This window comes from Callithrix jacchus, chromosome 8 (assembly GCF_049354715.1).
Source record: "Callithrix jacchus isolate 240 chromosome 8, calJac240_pri, whole genome shotgun sequence".
NCBI lineage: Eukaryota > Metazoa > Chordata > Mammalia > Primates > Cebidae > Callithrix > Callithrix jacchus.
Genome location: NC_133509.1, coordinates 87037047 through 87052176, shown reverse-complemented (window position 1 = coordinate 87052176; position 15130 = coordinate 87037047). Strand labels below are relative to the sequence as shown.

Sequence of the window (15130 nt, the reverse complement as noted above, 5' to 3'; positions counted from 1 at the left end):
TGACTTAGATAGTATAACTTCATATGTTCATTTCCATCTCAGCTCCTCTTGCCCTTCTGATTAGTGTTCATTTATTCATTTTACATTATCAGAGTCTATGGTATTTATATTCTGTTCTGTGACCATAACTCCCTCTTCTTCAAAAGCATTGCTTCTGCATTTAAATAGATTCAGAGCTCACCACCACAATTTTACAGGCTTTATTCCTTAGTTCTTTAGGTAACTATTTTTCTGTGGTTGGATTTTGACTGCAAGAAATTTTTTTTAAAGAAAGCAGTTTATAGGTCTTCTTTTCTTTCCTTTCACATTGGGAGAATACCGTCTGAATTTGTTTTAATCTTCCATTCTAACATAGAGCAGAGAGAAAGAGAGAGAAAGGATGGTTCACTATGTAGTTCTTCACTATTTCCCTCCAGCTTCACTTCCTTCTCTTCGAATAGTGGAGTATTATTAAGAATTATAAGGATTTTATCTTTCACCATTGGGGGCAAGATTAGTACTTATACCTAGCTTTACTAAAAATCTGTTTTTTCTTTGCTACAACAATCTGGCTTAAGTTGTGCCCTTTCCTAAAGTTTTTGCTCATGAATTTTCTTTTGCTATATTTCAAAACTTTTTTGTGTGTTTTTATATAGGTAATAAGGAGGAAGATTCTCTGATATTATTTCACTTTATAGTGCTTACTAGGAATTATGTAGTATTAGTTTTGATATTAAAAACCAAAACTTTGGAAACTTCATAATGACTTCAATTAAGGGTGGTTTTACTTGGAAGCATAACATGGCAAAAAATTAAGGGCATCATTTATATTGTATTCTATATGAACAACAGCTCCTTGAAACACATTTTATGAAATATAATGTGAATGGGACTTCCTGGAATTGTGCAGTGCAGGTGACCCTGCCCTAACCACTGTTCACGCAAAGGAATATTAAATTGTCAGTCAAAATCTGAAGTGCAGTTTGCTTCAACACTTTCACAGAGTAACGCATAAGAATTTTATTTGTTTGAACTTTTTTTCCCCTAGACAGAGAACTGGGATATAGGATTCAGGCAGAGGCTCCAGAAGCTCGGGTAGACACAGAAATAGGTAGGAATGACCAGTAATATGAAGCCAAGAAGGATCTGAAAGGCTGAATTGAAGATCAGTGCCAGATTGGAAAGCTAGTGATAATTCAAACCTTGATATCAGCCTAGAAATACTTGGCAGAGAGAGGCCTAGAGGCACAGATTAGTGGACTTCCGTAGACTAGAACAGAGTAAATGAATGCATAGTACAGAAAAGAAGACAAAGCCTTGAAAGATTCCCTGAGACTATTGGAGGGTAGTAAAGGCCTTCCCCCAGTGGAATTAAGAAGATGTTAGAACTTCAACTGGTTTGGTCACTTTCATGTTTTAGTACTTTAAACATTTGACCATATCAGTTTTTGAGGTTGTTTTTTGTTCTTAAATAATACATTTAAGGTTTAAAAAAAAAAACTGAGTAATGCCAAACACTTTTATAGGAAACACCTCTTAGGCCAAAATTTGTTGTAATTGGGTTATACTCTGTGATGGCATAGTTAACTGGAATGAGATAGAAAGGTCTCGAAAGTTGGTACCTAAATTTGATGACTGCTTACAGGTTCTTGTTAGTAGCTGACTCTATAGTTGACTTTGAATTCATGTTTCTTGCTTTATTCTTATTCTTTCCTAGTAGCACCGAAGCTCATTCCCCCTATTATTGTAGACATTATTCTATATACAAACCCTTGGGGTTCAATCATGGTTTGGTTTTGTGGGGTTAGTAAGATGCTTTGCAAATTAGCCTGGGTTTTCGGGTTCAGGATCTGAAATAATTTGATATGTTTACAAAGTCTATTTATAAACTAATAAAAATGGAAAGTAAGATTCAGACTTTTTTGTAAACTGCTTTGTGTCTGATCATTGCAATTATATGTATTATTAGTTCACTTCTAAGCATATGAAAATAGATGCAGATTGCTTTTTTCTATGTGCATGTTTATTGCTTTTTTTTCCTTTAGGTAAACAGGGTACTTGAACACCTAATTATTGTAGATATATAATACAACTATGTCTTATAGTCATGACAGGAAGCATGTCATTTTGATCATGTCCAACTGAAAATAAATCTTGAGCATAGAATTTTTAAGTGAATTTCAATCTTAAATCAGTTAAGTACGATTCTGCCAGATACGGAGTTGTTTTAGATGTGTTATTAAGCTTCCCAGCAGGGAACACAGTTGGGAAAATGGTTCAATTATTGTCCCGTTGGCAAATACCAAGGACATTTTAGAATGCTGGTGATTTTCTCTATGATGGATTCAGTTTATATCTGTAGATAGAAGGAAAGCTTTAATCTGAATCCCAAGAAGAATTCTCAAGTGCAAATATCTAATAAAATGTTAAAATATGGGTAAGTTTATACATTTTTAATGATCTCTGAAATTTTTACATTATTTTTTGTTTGTTCATCTAACTCTGTCTCAGACAGATTCAAGACACTTGAATTACATTAAACCCACTCTTTTATATAGGAAATTAGAAAGATGCTGTTATGATTTATTCATTTAGCTTCTAGTTCTAGAGAACTTATGTGGAAGTGTACAATATTGTATAGCATAGCGTTTCCTAACATGGTTGTTTTAGAGCCTTTTTTAATTGTTTAAAAACTGCATAAGATTACTCTCATAACAATTTTAAAGTGTATAAGACAGTATTAGCTGATGCACATTGATGTACAACAGATTTCTGGAACTTTTTAATATTGCGTGACTGAAACTCTATGCTTATTGAACACACAACTTCACATCTCCCCTCTACTTCACCTCAGTTCTTGCCACCACCAGTCTACCTTCCATTTGTATGAGTTTGATTACTTTAGATACCACATATACACTGAATCATGCCTTATTTGTTTTTGCAATTGGCTTATTTCACTTAGAATAATGTTCTCAAGGTTCATCCATGTTGTATCATATGTCAGGATTTTCTTCTTTTTTAAGGCTGAGTAATGATGTTGAGTATTTTCAAATGCTTTTCCTGCATTAATTGAAATGACCATGTGATATTTGTCCTTTGTTCTGTCAATGTGGTGTACAGTGTTAACATTAATTAGTTTCTGTATGTCAAACCATTCTTGCATTGCAAGCATAAATCTCATTTGCTCATGATGAGTGATCCTTTTAATGTGCTGCTGAATTCAGTTTGGTAGCTTTTCTTGAGGATTTTTGCCTTAATATTCATTAGGGATATTGCTCATACTGCTCTGTAGTGTCTTTTTCTTGTAGTATCTTTGACTTTAGTATCAGGATAATGCTGGCCTTATAAAATAAGTTTGGAAATATTCTCACCTCTTCAAATTTTCGGAAGAGGTTAAGAAGGATTGGCATTAATTCTTTAAATGTTTAGCTGGATTTTCCAGGGAAGCCATCTGGTCCTGTACTTCCTTTGTTGGGAGGTTTTTGTTACTGATTTAATTTTCATACTAGTTCTAGATCTGTACAGATTTTCCATTTCTTTTTTTTTTTCTCCCCATGAGATGGAGTCTCGCTCTGTAGCCCAGGCAGGAGTGCAGTGGCACAGTCTCCGCTCACTGCAACCTCCGCCTCCTGGGTCCCGGTTCAAGCAATTCTCCTACCTCAGCCTCCCAAGTAGCTGGGATTAAAGGCACGAGCCATCATGCCCAGCTTATTTTTGTATTTTCTGGTAGAGACGGGGTTTCACCATTTTGACCAGTCTGGTCTTATACTCCTGACCTTGTGATCTGCCTTTCTTGGCCTCCCAAAGTGTTGGGATTACAGGCATGAGCCACCATGCTCTGCCCAGATTTTCCATTTCTTAATGATTCAGTCTTGGTAGGTTATATGTTTCTAAGAATTTATCCATTTCTTCTAAGTTATGAAATTTACTGGCATTTAATTGTTCATAATAGTCTCTTGTAATCCTTTTTATTCTGATTCCATTTTTGAAAGTAAACTTTTAAGTAATTTTAGTTATTTAATAGTAATACATGAATTGTAGAAAAATATTGATATTTTTCTACATTGATAGACCATTGCAAGAGTGTGTCTATCAGTATTGCATCTTCTCTTATACTAATTTCTATTTATATTACATATTTTATTTAGTTATAATTTTTATGATACTACCCTGTGGCTTTCTCTACCTATCAGGGACATTTGTGATTATTTTGTTTTATGTCAAATGGAATGGATTATAACTTCATAATTAGGCTGGGTACAGTGGCTCTCACTTGTAATCCCAGCACTTTGGGAGGCTGAGGTGGGTGGATTGCTTGAGGCCAGGAGTTTGAGACCAGCCTGAGCAAAATAGGAAGACCCTATCACTACAAAAACATCAACATTAGTTGGGCATGGTGGTGTCCACCTTTAGTCCCAGCTACTTGGGAGGCTTCGATGGTAGGAGGATCACCTGAGCCTGGGGAAGTTGAGGCTGCAGTGAGCTGTGATCATGCCACTGTACTCCAGCCTGGGCAACAGAGTCAGACTCTGTCTCAAAAAAAAAAAAAATTCATAATTAGGAAACCCAGAAGATTTTTGAAGAAGTATACAAACTTGTATGGTTAGAGACAGAAATAGCACAAAATGATAAATGTACTTTATTCCTCCAAATTTTTAGGGTCAGGAAAAGGCTAAGAAATCTCTCTTAGCTACAATCACAGGCTCTTTTTTTTTTTAATGATGAGTTGGAGGACAGACCAGGGCCCAGAATTTGTAACCAAGAGCCTCAAGTTCAGGGAGCAGGACTGGGCCCCAATTAAGGAACTGGCAACATATGCCTCAGTGGACCTCAGAGTTGCTATAGACCCATGACTATCATGTGCCTCCATTTTCCCCCCTTCAGCTAGGAGCATATATAGTTATACTATGCATGTCCCATCACTGTCTGTTGAGTTTGTATTGGGGAAAATGATCTTTCTCTTTAGTTCACAGGTCTTCAAATTGAGAGGAATAATTTTCAAGGAGCTATATGCAAGGGTCTTAATCTGTACCTGGAACTGAATGTAAATGATGTATTAAACTGTGCACAGATTTCATTTAAAGCTTGATAGGATGAGGCTTTAGGAGTCTGGGAGGGAGGTGTGTATTTTACACATGGAAAGGATTTGAGTTGTTGTAGCCAGGGGGCAGACTATGGCTACAGTAATCCCTCCCACCTACAAAATAGGTTCACTCCTTTCTTCAAGACTCACAAAGTGCAACAGTACCTCCCATCCCATAAGCTCCCCTTATCTTGTCACCCTATCACTGTGCCTGTGGAATGGTGGAGTCTGTGACTCCTCTACTTGAACCTGGTTGGGCTTCTATAACCGCCTTGACCAACAGAATGAGACTGAGGTGATGATCTATGACTTCATATATCAATAATGGCTATATTTCACAAAATGTGATATGCCTCTGCCTTGTCTCTTTATTTGCTCATTCTTGAAAACCCCATATTTTGTTGTTAGCCTAAGCAGCCTGAGGAGAAGCCCATGAGAAGGAGAGTTGAGGACCCTAGACCACAGCCGTGGCTGAGCTTCAAATAGCAATAGCGTGTTAGCCATGCGTATGAGCCATCTGTAAAGTAGAATCTTCAGCCTCCAGTTGAAATAGCCTACTAATGCCACATGAAGCAGGGATGAGCTACCACATATTTGAGCAAAGGAAATGATTCTTGTCATTTAAGCTACTAGGTTTTAGGGAGCTTTGATACACAGTGATAGTTGCTCAAAGTGCACTCCTCAAGTGACCTCATTTGTTTCTGTGGCATTAACTACATGGATTCTCAAATCTGAATTTTCAGGTCACATGTTTATTTGGAGCTCCCACCCATGTATCTAACTGTTAATTAGATGTATCTCTGCTTAAGTACAATACATGTGACATTAAGGTATTGTCCTTCACCAACATTGCTTCTTTCTTTACTATTTTGGTTATTTTACTGTCCATTTATTTATGGCAGACATCTGGGGAAACATTCTTAATTCCTACATGTTCTTGCATGTAATTTTACATCTGAAATCTCTTTTGAAAGCTGACAGTGGTATTAAAAATATATGTGTGATCATTAATTCATACAATTCATAAATGGCTTCACTTTATTTACATCATAAAGCCCTGTTTTCTTGGTGGGACATTCATGGCTTTCAACAATCTGACCCCTTGCCACATTTCTAGCCTTACTGACTATTCTTCCTTTTGCTTTATAATATTGAATTACTAATAGTTCTCTGAATACACGAGGAAAAAACCTGGTGTTTTTACTCCTTCAGGATATTCCACTCATCTAGGTTTTTGGCAGGAATTATTTTCTTGTGGTTTTAAGAACCAGGTTCCTGTTTTCTTGCTGGCTGTTAGACAAAGGTTGTTCTCATTTCCTACAGGCTGCTCTCAAGCCCTTGCCACATGGCACTCTCACTAAATGCAGCTTGCTCCTTCAAAGCCAGTGGGAGAATCTTAATTGAGTGTGCTACAACAGACTCCTATGTAATGTCACCTAACAAAAGGAACTGCTTTATTTGGAGCTCCCACCCATGTATTGTTACCCCATGGGCCCTGCTCACATTCAGGGGAGGGGGTTACACAAGATTTGTTTACTGGGGGTAGGAATTTTGGGGGCTGTCTTAGAATTTTCTCTATCTATGGTAGACAAAATAACAAGTACTTAATACCTCAAGTTATCGAGTATATATATGTATCTCTTTACAAAAAATTGCCAAAGAGAATCCTATACTTACCTATGGTAGACAGAATTCTAAGATGGTTTGTAAGATTCCTATCCCCTGGTGAATTCTCAGCACTTTGGGAGGCCAAGATGGGTGGATTGGTTGAGTCCAGGAGTTAGAGACCAGCCTGAGCAACATGGCAAAACCTTGTCTCTACAAAATATATAAAAATTAGCTGTGCATGGTGATGTGCATCTGTAGTCCCAGCTCTACTTGGTGGGGGCTGAAGTGAGAGCATTGCTTGAGCCTGAGAGGCAGAGGTTACAGTGAGCTGAGATACTGCCACTGCACTGCAGCCTGGATGAGAGAGTGAGGCTCTGTCTAAAAAAAAATTCAATTATTAGAAAGTTTGGAAGAATACATCTTTCTTTGTATCTGCTTATATCCACTCTATTGGTTATTCAGTGGGCTCTGTGAATCTGACAATTCATGTCCTTCATTGTAGGAAAATTTTGTGTTTATTTCAGTGATGATTTCTTCCATTTTCTCCCTTCTCTTTTTCTGTGACTTGCATTATTTAGATGTTAGGCCTCTTTAACTAGTCCTTCAATTTTAATACCTTTTTTTCTCTCCTATCTTACATCTATTTCTGTTGTGCTTTCTGGGAGACTTATTTAACTTTATTTTTCAATTCTTTATGGATCCAGTGTCTTCCCATCTCCTTGAAATTGTCTGTGGTGGTTTCTGAACCTTTTTTATTCCCGCATAGTCTGTATTTTCTCTATGAAATTTATTTTTCCATGTGTTCTAGTCTCTGTTTTTCATGTTAAAGGCTTTCCTCAGGTGTGTGTTAATCCTTGGATGTCTGTTCACAGTTTAGAATTTGAAACTAAAATGCTGATTGGAAATTCTAACATTGGTGGGACTTGGTGACTTTTAAATATGTATATAATATATATATATGTAACAGTGGCATGTGTTCATATTTTAGTTTTTCATTAATCTTTTAAAAATTTTGTTTAATTTTTAATTAAAAAAAAATAGAGATGGGATTGTGCTATGTAGCCCAGGCTGGTCTTGAACTCCAGAGCTCAAGTGATCCTCCCATCTTGGCCTCCCAAAGTATAGGCATGAGCCATCGTGCCTGACCTTTTCATTAATCTCCTTAGTTTCTTAGTATCACAATGGAATGATGAGAAAACAAAACAAAAACATGAGCCTTTGCAAGTCTCTGACAAGGCATACAGTTGGGGTTGGTAGAGACTTGAGCGATGTGGCCAAAATAGCTCTGACTCTCTTTGGCTGACTGGGCGGAGGAGGGTTGGGTAGGTGGAGTGGTGAGAAGGTGGCACCCTTGTAAGCTGTCCTTGACATTTCTGCCCCATGACTGATATGTGCCTGATCCTCTTAGACCTTCACATGGGATTTCCCAGTGCCTTCTGGACACCTGGCCACATGACACCCTGCCTCCCTGCCTAGTTCAAATGTCCTGGGAATGCCACACAGTGCTAAGATCAACCTTGAAGCCAGCTCTGCTGGGTGGCAGCAAGAGAGGAGAATGGAGGAGGGGCAGAGGCAAGCAACAGTGTTCCAGATTCTCACACATTCTCACACACAGAGAAGGTGTGAGAATTGTTTCTTGTCTGGGAGGTATCTATGGTGGAAGGTGGAGAAAGTGTGGGTAGCAGTGGCAGAAGTTCATGTCTCTTAGGCAGTAAGCGGACTGAAGAGGTGAGCAGCGCTGAGCCTAGAGCTCCATAGAGTAATTAGGCCTGGCTTGCTTTTTGGCGAATCCCAATGTCAGTATCTTCAGGCTTCTGAGGATTACTCAAGATCCCCCAAAAAGGATAAAAATTCCAATTGAGGACAAAGGCCTGACTGCCGGCATTCTGGGAACTGAGTGGAAAGGGGCCTTAGTTGAGGGGAACGTCTCAACATTTGGTTACTTAATCCCCCTGATTTCAGCATGGTGTCCGCACTGTCAGCTGTTCCTAGATTTCTGCTGGTGTGGGGAAGTGACAGTTGTTTAAGCTCATAGAACTGGGGAGGAGAATCTAGGGATCTAACTACTTCTCAAAAGCTTTGACATATTCCTCTTTATTTTAGAGTCTTCCTGCCACTTCCCTTCTAATATTTCCTTCCCAGATCCAGACTTGCTTGACACTGATAGTTCCTGAGAAATTTTAGGATTTTGTAGTTAAAACTGAATTGTGTCTTAGTTTTGCCTCTAATGGCTTAGGGTTTTGCGTTGTAGGATCTCCTAAGTCAGTTGTTATTCTGACTTCTAAAATTGTGCTACCTTTTCTCTTTTCCTTTCTTTATGTATGTACGTTTGTCTCTTTTAAAAAATCCCACTGCTGTAGTTTTCCTGGGAGTTCAGGAGGGAGTGAAATTAGATGTGTGTATTTAATTTGCTACTTTAATTCAGGTCTGCCTCATTGTTTTGTAATGTGTCATATTATGTTAAATTCTTACGTGAAAAAGTTTATTCCTTAGTTATCTGTTCTATTTCCCTTGAAATATTTATATCTATCAATTAGTCCCACATTGCTTTATTTATTGTTTTTGTTTATTTATAGTATTCTTTATGATTGTAATTTTTGGCTTAACTTCTTATAAAATCTGTTAATTTTATAATGCCTAAACTTATAGGGGGCCAGGCACGGTCGCTCATGACTGTAATCCCATCACTTTGGAAGGCCAAGGTGGGAGGATCCTTGAGCCCAGGAGTTTAAGACCAGCCTGGGCAATGTAGGGAGATTGATTCTACAAAAAAACTTTAAAAAAAATTAGCTGGGCGTAGTAGCATACATCTGTGGTCCCAGCTACTTGGGAGACTGAGGCGGGAGGATTGTTGGATCCCAAAAGGTTTAGGCTACAATGAGCTGTGATCATTATGCTGTTGGACTTCAGCCTGACAACAAAGCAAGCTTCTGTCTCAAAAAACAAAACTATATAGGTACGTTGGGAGCCTTTAATTCAGGAAATTAAGAGATCATTTCTGTTAGTGTTGGATTATTATTTTACAGACATGTTTTTTACTTGTGATTTTATTAATAAGAGTTAGAAGAATTGAAATCCAAATGTTAGAATATTATTATCACACTTTGTTCTTTTTTGTTGTTGTTGTTGTTTTTGTTTTCAATGAAGACTGAAGTTGCTGAAGATCCTCAACAAGTTTCAACTGTTCATCTCCAACTAGGCTTACCACTGGTTTTTATTGTTAGCCAACAGGCTACATATGAAGCTGATAGAAGAACTGCAGAATGGGTTGCTTGGCGTCTTCTGGGAAAAGCAGGAGTTCTGCTCTTGTTAAGGTATCTTAAACATTGAATGTTTACTATATTTAGCAAAACACTAATAACTTCCATGTTTTAAAATATGGTGATTTAATCACTTATAGGTAAACTCAAATTTTTAATAGATTCTAATGTAGTTAGAACTAGTTGCTGAGCTAAAATCTGTACATTCATTATAAGCTTGATTAAAACTTAGAACTTTAAACCTTGCTAAATGAAGATGGAGATTAAGATGGAGACTAGAAAATCTGGTCAATATGTATAAAACTTTTCAGTCACTAAATTGTAATTTTTTTGGTAATATTTAGTATAAGATTATGGTTCTATTTTCGATTGACATCCTGGGTGATTATTATTCTTCAGATTAGCAACATAAAACATTTATTTCCATTTTGAAAAAGGGACTCTTTGGAAGTGAACATTCCTCAACATGCTAATGTGGTCTTCAAAAGAGCAGAAAAGGTTAGTTGTTTTATGTACTGGTCTACAATATATGTTGTCCTAAAGTAATAATTTTTATTATAGAAAAATCTGTAAATTATAAATTGTTCCTATTCAAAGATAATTGCTGTTAACATTTTGATTTTTTTTTCATGTGTTAGTCTGTTTTTTCCTATGTTCACATGTTTATATGTATTTTAAAAAAATAAAATCAGGGTTATGCTATCCTGCTTTTTGTTTAAAATAATATTGGGCTGGGCATGGTGGTTCATGCCTGCAATCCTAGCCCTGTGAGAGGCTGAGGCAGGTGGATCATTTGAACCTAGGAGTTTAAGACCAGCCTAGGCAACATCAGGAGATCCCATCTCTACAAAAAATTAGATGGGTGTGGTGGTATGTGCCTATAGTCCCAGTTACTCAGGAGGCTGAGGTGGGAGAATCACTTGAGCACCAGAGGTTGAGGCTGCAGTGAACCACAATTGTGCCACTGTACATCCACCCTATCTCAAAAAATTAATGAGAGAGAGTGACGCTATCTCAAAAAAATTAACAAGATGAAACAGAATTCAAGCTAGAGCATTAATGAAAGACAGAATAATGATTACTTTTGGGGACATTACTGACAGGAAGAGCAAGACGTTGGCTCCTGGGTGTGCTGATGATATTCTGTATCTTAATCTGTGTGGTAGTTATACAGATATGTCTACTTTGTAAAAAAATCCATCAAACTCTATACTTACTTAACATTTTTGTTATTTTCTGTGTGAATGTTATGCTTTAATTAAAAAGTTTACTACAAAAATTTTTGTGAATCTTTGAAACAAGTTAAGTTTGATTGATTTTGATTCCTCTACTTCTTAAGTTTATTATATTTCTGTAGGAATCAAAATTGCTTATTTTGAATATAATGTTAAGAAGGTGAAGATATGTCAGAGACAGATCCAAGATGGCTGATCACTAACAGTTTGGGATTATAGCTCCCAGTGAAAGCGCACGGACCAGAAGACTCCCAGTGGAGGGGCCCCACGGGTTGCCAGTGTGACTCTTGTGGCTGGCGCAGCAGTTTTGCTGGCGCTTCAGCATGACAGCTCTTCATGCAGAGTAAACGGGAGGAGATTCCCGGGCAGAAGAGCACCATCAGTCTTATCGCTGCTGTTTTGGCTGGCGCAGTGGGTTGCTCGGATTCCAGCACTGGGAATCAATAAACTGGGCGTCCACTCAGAAACCCAACTAGAAAGACGGTAATTGTAAAGACGACAGATGGATAAATTTATAATAAAGGGAAGAAACCAGCCTAAAAAGGCTGAGAATACTCGAAATCAGAACCCTTCTCCCTCTACAGGGGATTACAGTTCCTCATCAGCAATGGAACAAGCCCTGATGGAAAAGGACTGTGTGCCATTATCAGAAGTAGGCTTCAGAAGGTGGATGATAAGAAACTTCTGGGAGTTAAAAGAACTTGTTCTAACTCAGTGTAAAGAAACTAAGAACTTTGAAAAAAGGTTTGACAAAATGCTAACAAGAATAGACAATATAGAGAGGAATATAAATGAACTAACGGAGTTGAAAAAGAAAACACAAAAACTTAGCAAAATATACACAAGTGTGAATAGCCAAATTGATCAAGCAGAAGAAAGGATATCAGAGGTCAAAGACCTACTTAAGGAAATAAAATGAGAAGACAAGAATAGAGAAAAAAGGATAAAAAGGAATGAGCAAAGTCTCCAAGAAATATGGGACTATGTGAAAAGACCTAATTTACGTTTGATAGGTGTACCTGAATACGACAAAGAGAATGAATCCAAGCTGGAAAATACTCTTCAGGATATTATTCAGGAAAACTTTCCGAATCTAGCAAATCAGCACAATATTCAACCCCAGGTAATACAGAGAACACCACAAAGATATTCCTCAAGAAGAGCAACCCCAAGGCACATAATCGTTAGATTCACCAGGGTTGAAACGAAGGAGAAAATACTAAGGGCAACCAGAGAGAAAGGTCAGGTTACCCACAAAGGGAAGCCTATTAGACTTACAGCAGATCTCTCAGCAGAAACCCTACAAGCCAGAAGAGAGTGGGGGCCGATATTCAACCTCCTTAAAGAACAGAACTTTCAGCCCAGAATTTCATATCCTGCCAAACTAAGGTTCACAATTGAAGGAAAAATAAAATCTTTAATGAACAAGCAAGTACTCGGAGATTTTATTACCATCAGGCTGGCTTTACAAGAGCTTCTGAAAGAAGCATTATACATAGAAAGGAACCACCAGTATTAGCCTTTCTGAAAATATACCGAAAAGTAAAGAGCATCAACATAAAGAAGAATTTACATCAATGAATGGATAAAATAGCCAGTTAACATCAAATAGCAGTAACCCTAAATTTAAGTCGACTAAATCCCCCAATCAAAAGATACAGCCAAAACTTAACGATATGCTACATCCAGACCCATTTCACATCCAAAGATACACAAAGACTTAAAACAAAGGGATGGAGAAAGATTTACCAACCAAATGGAGAGCAAAAATAAATAGAATTGAAACTCAAAGGTTTAGTTTCATTTTAATGTTAAACAAGTAAAACTTTTTTTTTTTCTTTTTGAGACAGGGTCTGGCTCTATCGCCCAGGCTGGAGTGCAGTGGCACAATCTTGGCTCACTGCAACCTCCACCTCCTGAGTTCAGATGATTCTTCTGTTTCAGCCTCCTGAGTAGCTGGGATTACAGGCATGTGCCACCATGCCCAGCTAATTTTTGTGTTTTTGATAGAGATGGGGTTTCACTATGTTGGTCAGGCTGATCTCAAACTCCTGACCTCAGGTGATCCACCTGTCTCTGCCTCCCAAAGTGTTGGGATTACAGGTGTGAGCCACCGTGCCTGGCCCAAGTAAAACATTTTTATGTTAAAATACTTTGCTATGTTCATTTTTTAAAAAAATTAATGTATTTCTAGGGAGTTCCAGTGGAATTTTTGGTATTACATGATGTTGATTTAATAATATCACATGTGGAAAATAATATGCACATTGAGGAAATACAAGAAGATGAAGATGATGACGTGGAAGGTCCGGATATAGGTAACGTATTATGATTCTCACCCCTTCCCCATCCTGCTCAGCACCCATAAAGTCAGTGAAATTAATTAAACTTTCTCAAAGAATGTATTCATATTTAAGACTCTGTAAAGAAACCTGGTGGTATTTATTTTGAATCACATTTTATCAAGTTGATTTGTTGAGAAGATGTAAGGATGCTATATTTTGTTTAGTTATTGGCATTTACTGTTACATATCAGGCTTCAAACTTCCCACATCTGTGCCTTCATCCTCCATATCAGTACATTCAGCCCCTCTGGACTAGTCCATGTTTAAAAACACTACTTAAAAACTACAACATGATATTTCATTGTTATTATTAGGAAATTGAGTTCTAATAAATATTGTTATATTTGTACTTGTGAATAAATTCAGTTGTTAATGGTATAAAAAGTAAATTTTAATTACATTTTAACACTTCTTTTAAACAGTTATTTCAGTTTTTAAAACATTTCTCATATTGCTTACATTTATAAAGTATTGTATAGTTTTCAAGGCTCTTTCCCACATATTATTTACATTAATTGTCATTCTCTGAGTTAGCTGATATCACCTTCATTTTATACATGAAGAGTCTGCATTTCCTGAGTTAAGTCATCAGCCCAAAGTCCTACAAGTGGCTGGTAGTGGGGCCTGGGCTAGAACTTAAGCATCCTGAAATAAAATCTTCTTTATTAGTTACAGTCAAGAATACTTTGCTAAATTAATCTAGTGGCCTAAAATTTCATATTTTTAAAGTGTGACAGTTTGGCAATAGTGAAATAATTGTTCATGATACTTCTTTCATAACATTAATCCTCTTCTGTAATTACTAATTTACTTTTTTCTCTTCTCCACTAGTCTAGAAATATTTCTAAATCAAGGATTATGTCTTGTTCATTTTTGTATACCATTTAATAAATACTTGACTGTTTTATATAGTACCATTATAAGCTCCAAGAAGGAAGCAATTTACATATCATTTTCATGAGGTCCATGCATTGTGATCAAAATCTATATTGTACATTTAATAAGAGCTTTCACTATTACCAGTGACCAGTTTCTTGGTTTGAGCTGAGCTCTAGTTCTTCTCTGATATGTAGGGGTTAGAATTGCTTGTGTTTCTCTCTGGAGTCCTCAGTGGGCTTGTCATTACATAAGTAGACCTGTGTTCTGGTCTCTTGCTTCCTGCTTTATTCCTGTAATGGTCCCTATATATGAACCTTCAGAGTTAGGGGACTTGCCCCAATCTCAGTTTATTTGATTCCTGTCTTCAGTGGGAGTTGCCTGTTTGAAGATTTCTTTGTGACCTCAGTCCCTATGTTGTTTCCTGACTCTGTGGCCTTATTTACCCTCAGATTCTGCCTTCTTTTAATAGTTTTTATTTTTTTATTTTTGAAATTGACCGATAATAATTGTACCTATTTGTGGGGTACATAGTGATGTTTCAATACATATAATGTATAGTGATCAGGTCTGGGTAATTAGCATATCCATTATTTCATACATTTATAATTTCTTTGTGTTGGGAACATTCAATAACTCCAGCCTGCTTCTAGTATTTCTTTTGCAGCTTTTCCTTTTTTGTTTGTTTTTCATCTTCCTGTTATCACTAATCCATATTGGCCCAGAATGTTGTATGATGTT

At 37.1% G+C, this 15130-nt stretch overlaps 1 protein-coding gene across 32 annotated transcripts in view; it reads left to right on the top strand.

The window, feature by feature from the left end:
- The window catches only part of TXNDC16 (thioredoxin domain containing 16), a 143444-nt gene that overhangs the window by 48520 nt on the left and 79794 nt on the right, over positions 1-15130 (top strand). For all 32 annotated transcript variants that reach the window (XM_078334929.1, XM_035260529.3, XM_009006034.5 and 29 more), the window contains 3 exons: positions 9821-9987; positions 10371-10431; positions 13363-13486. In XM_078334929.1, the coding sequence (XP_078191055.1) occupies positions 9821-9987; positions 10371-10431; positions 13363-13486 (352 nt within the window). The remainder of the gene's footprint in view (positions 1-9820; positions 9988-10370; positions 10432-13362; positions 13487-15130) is intronic.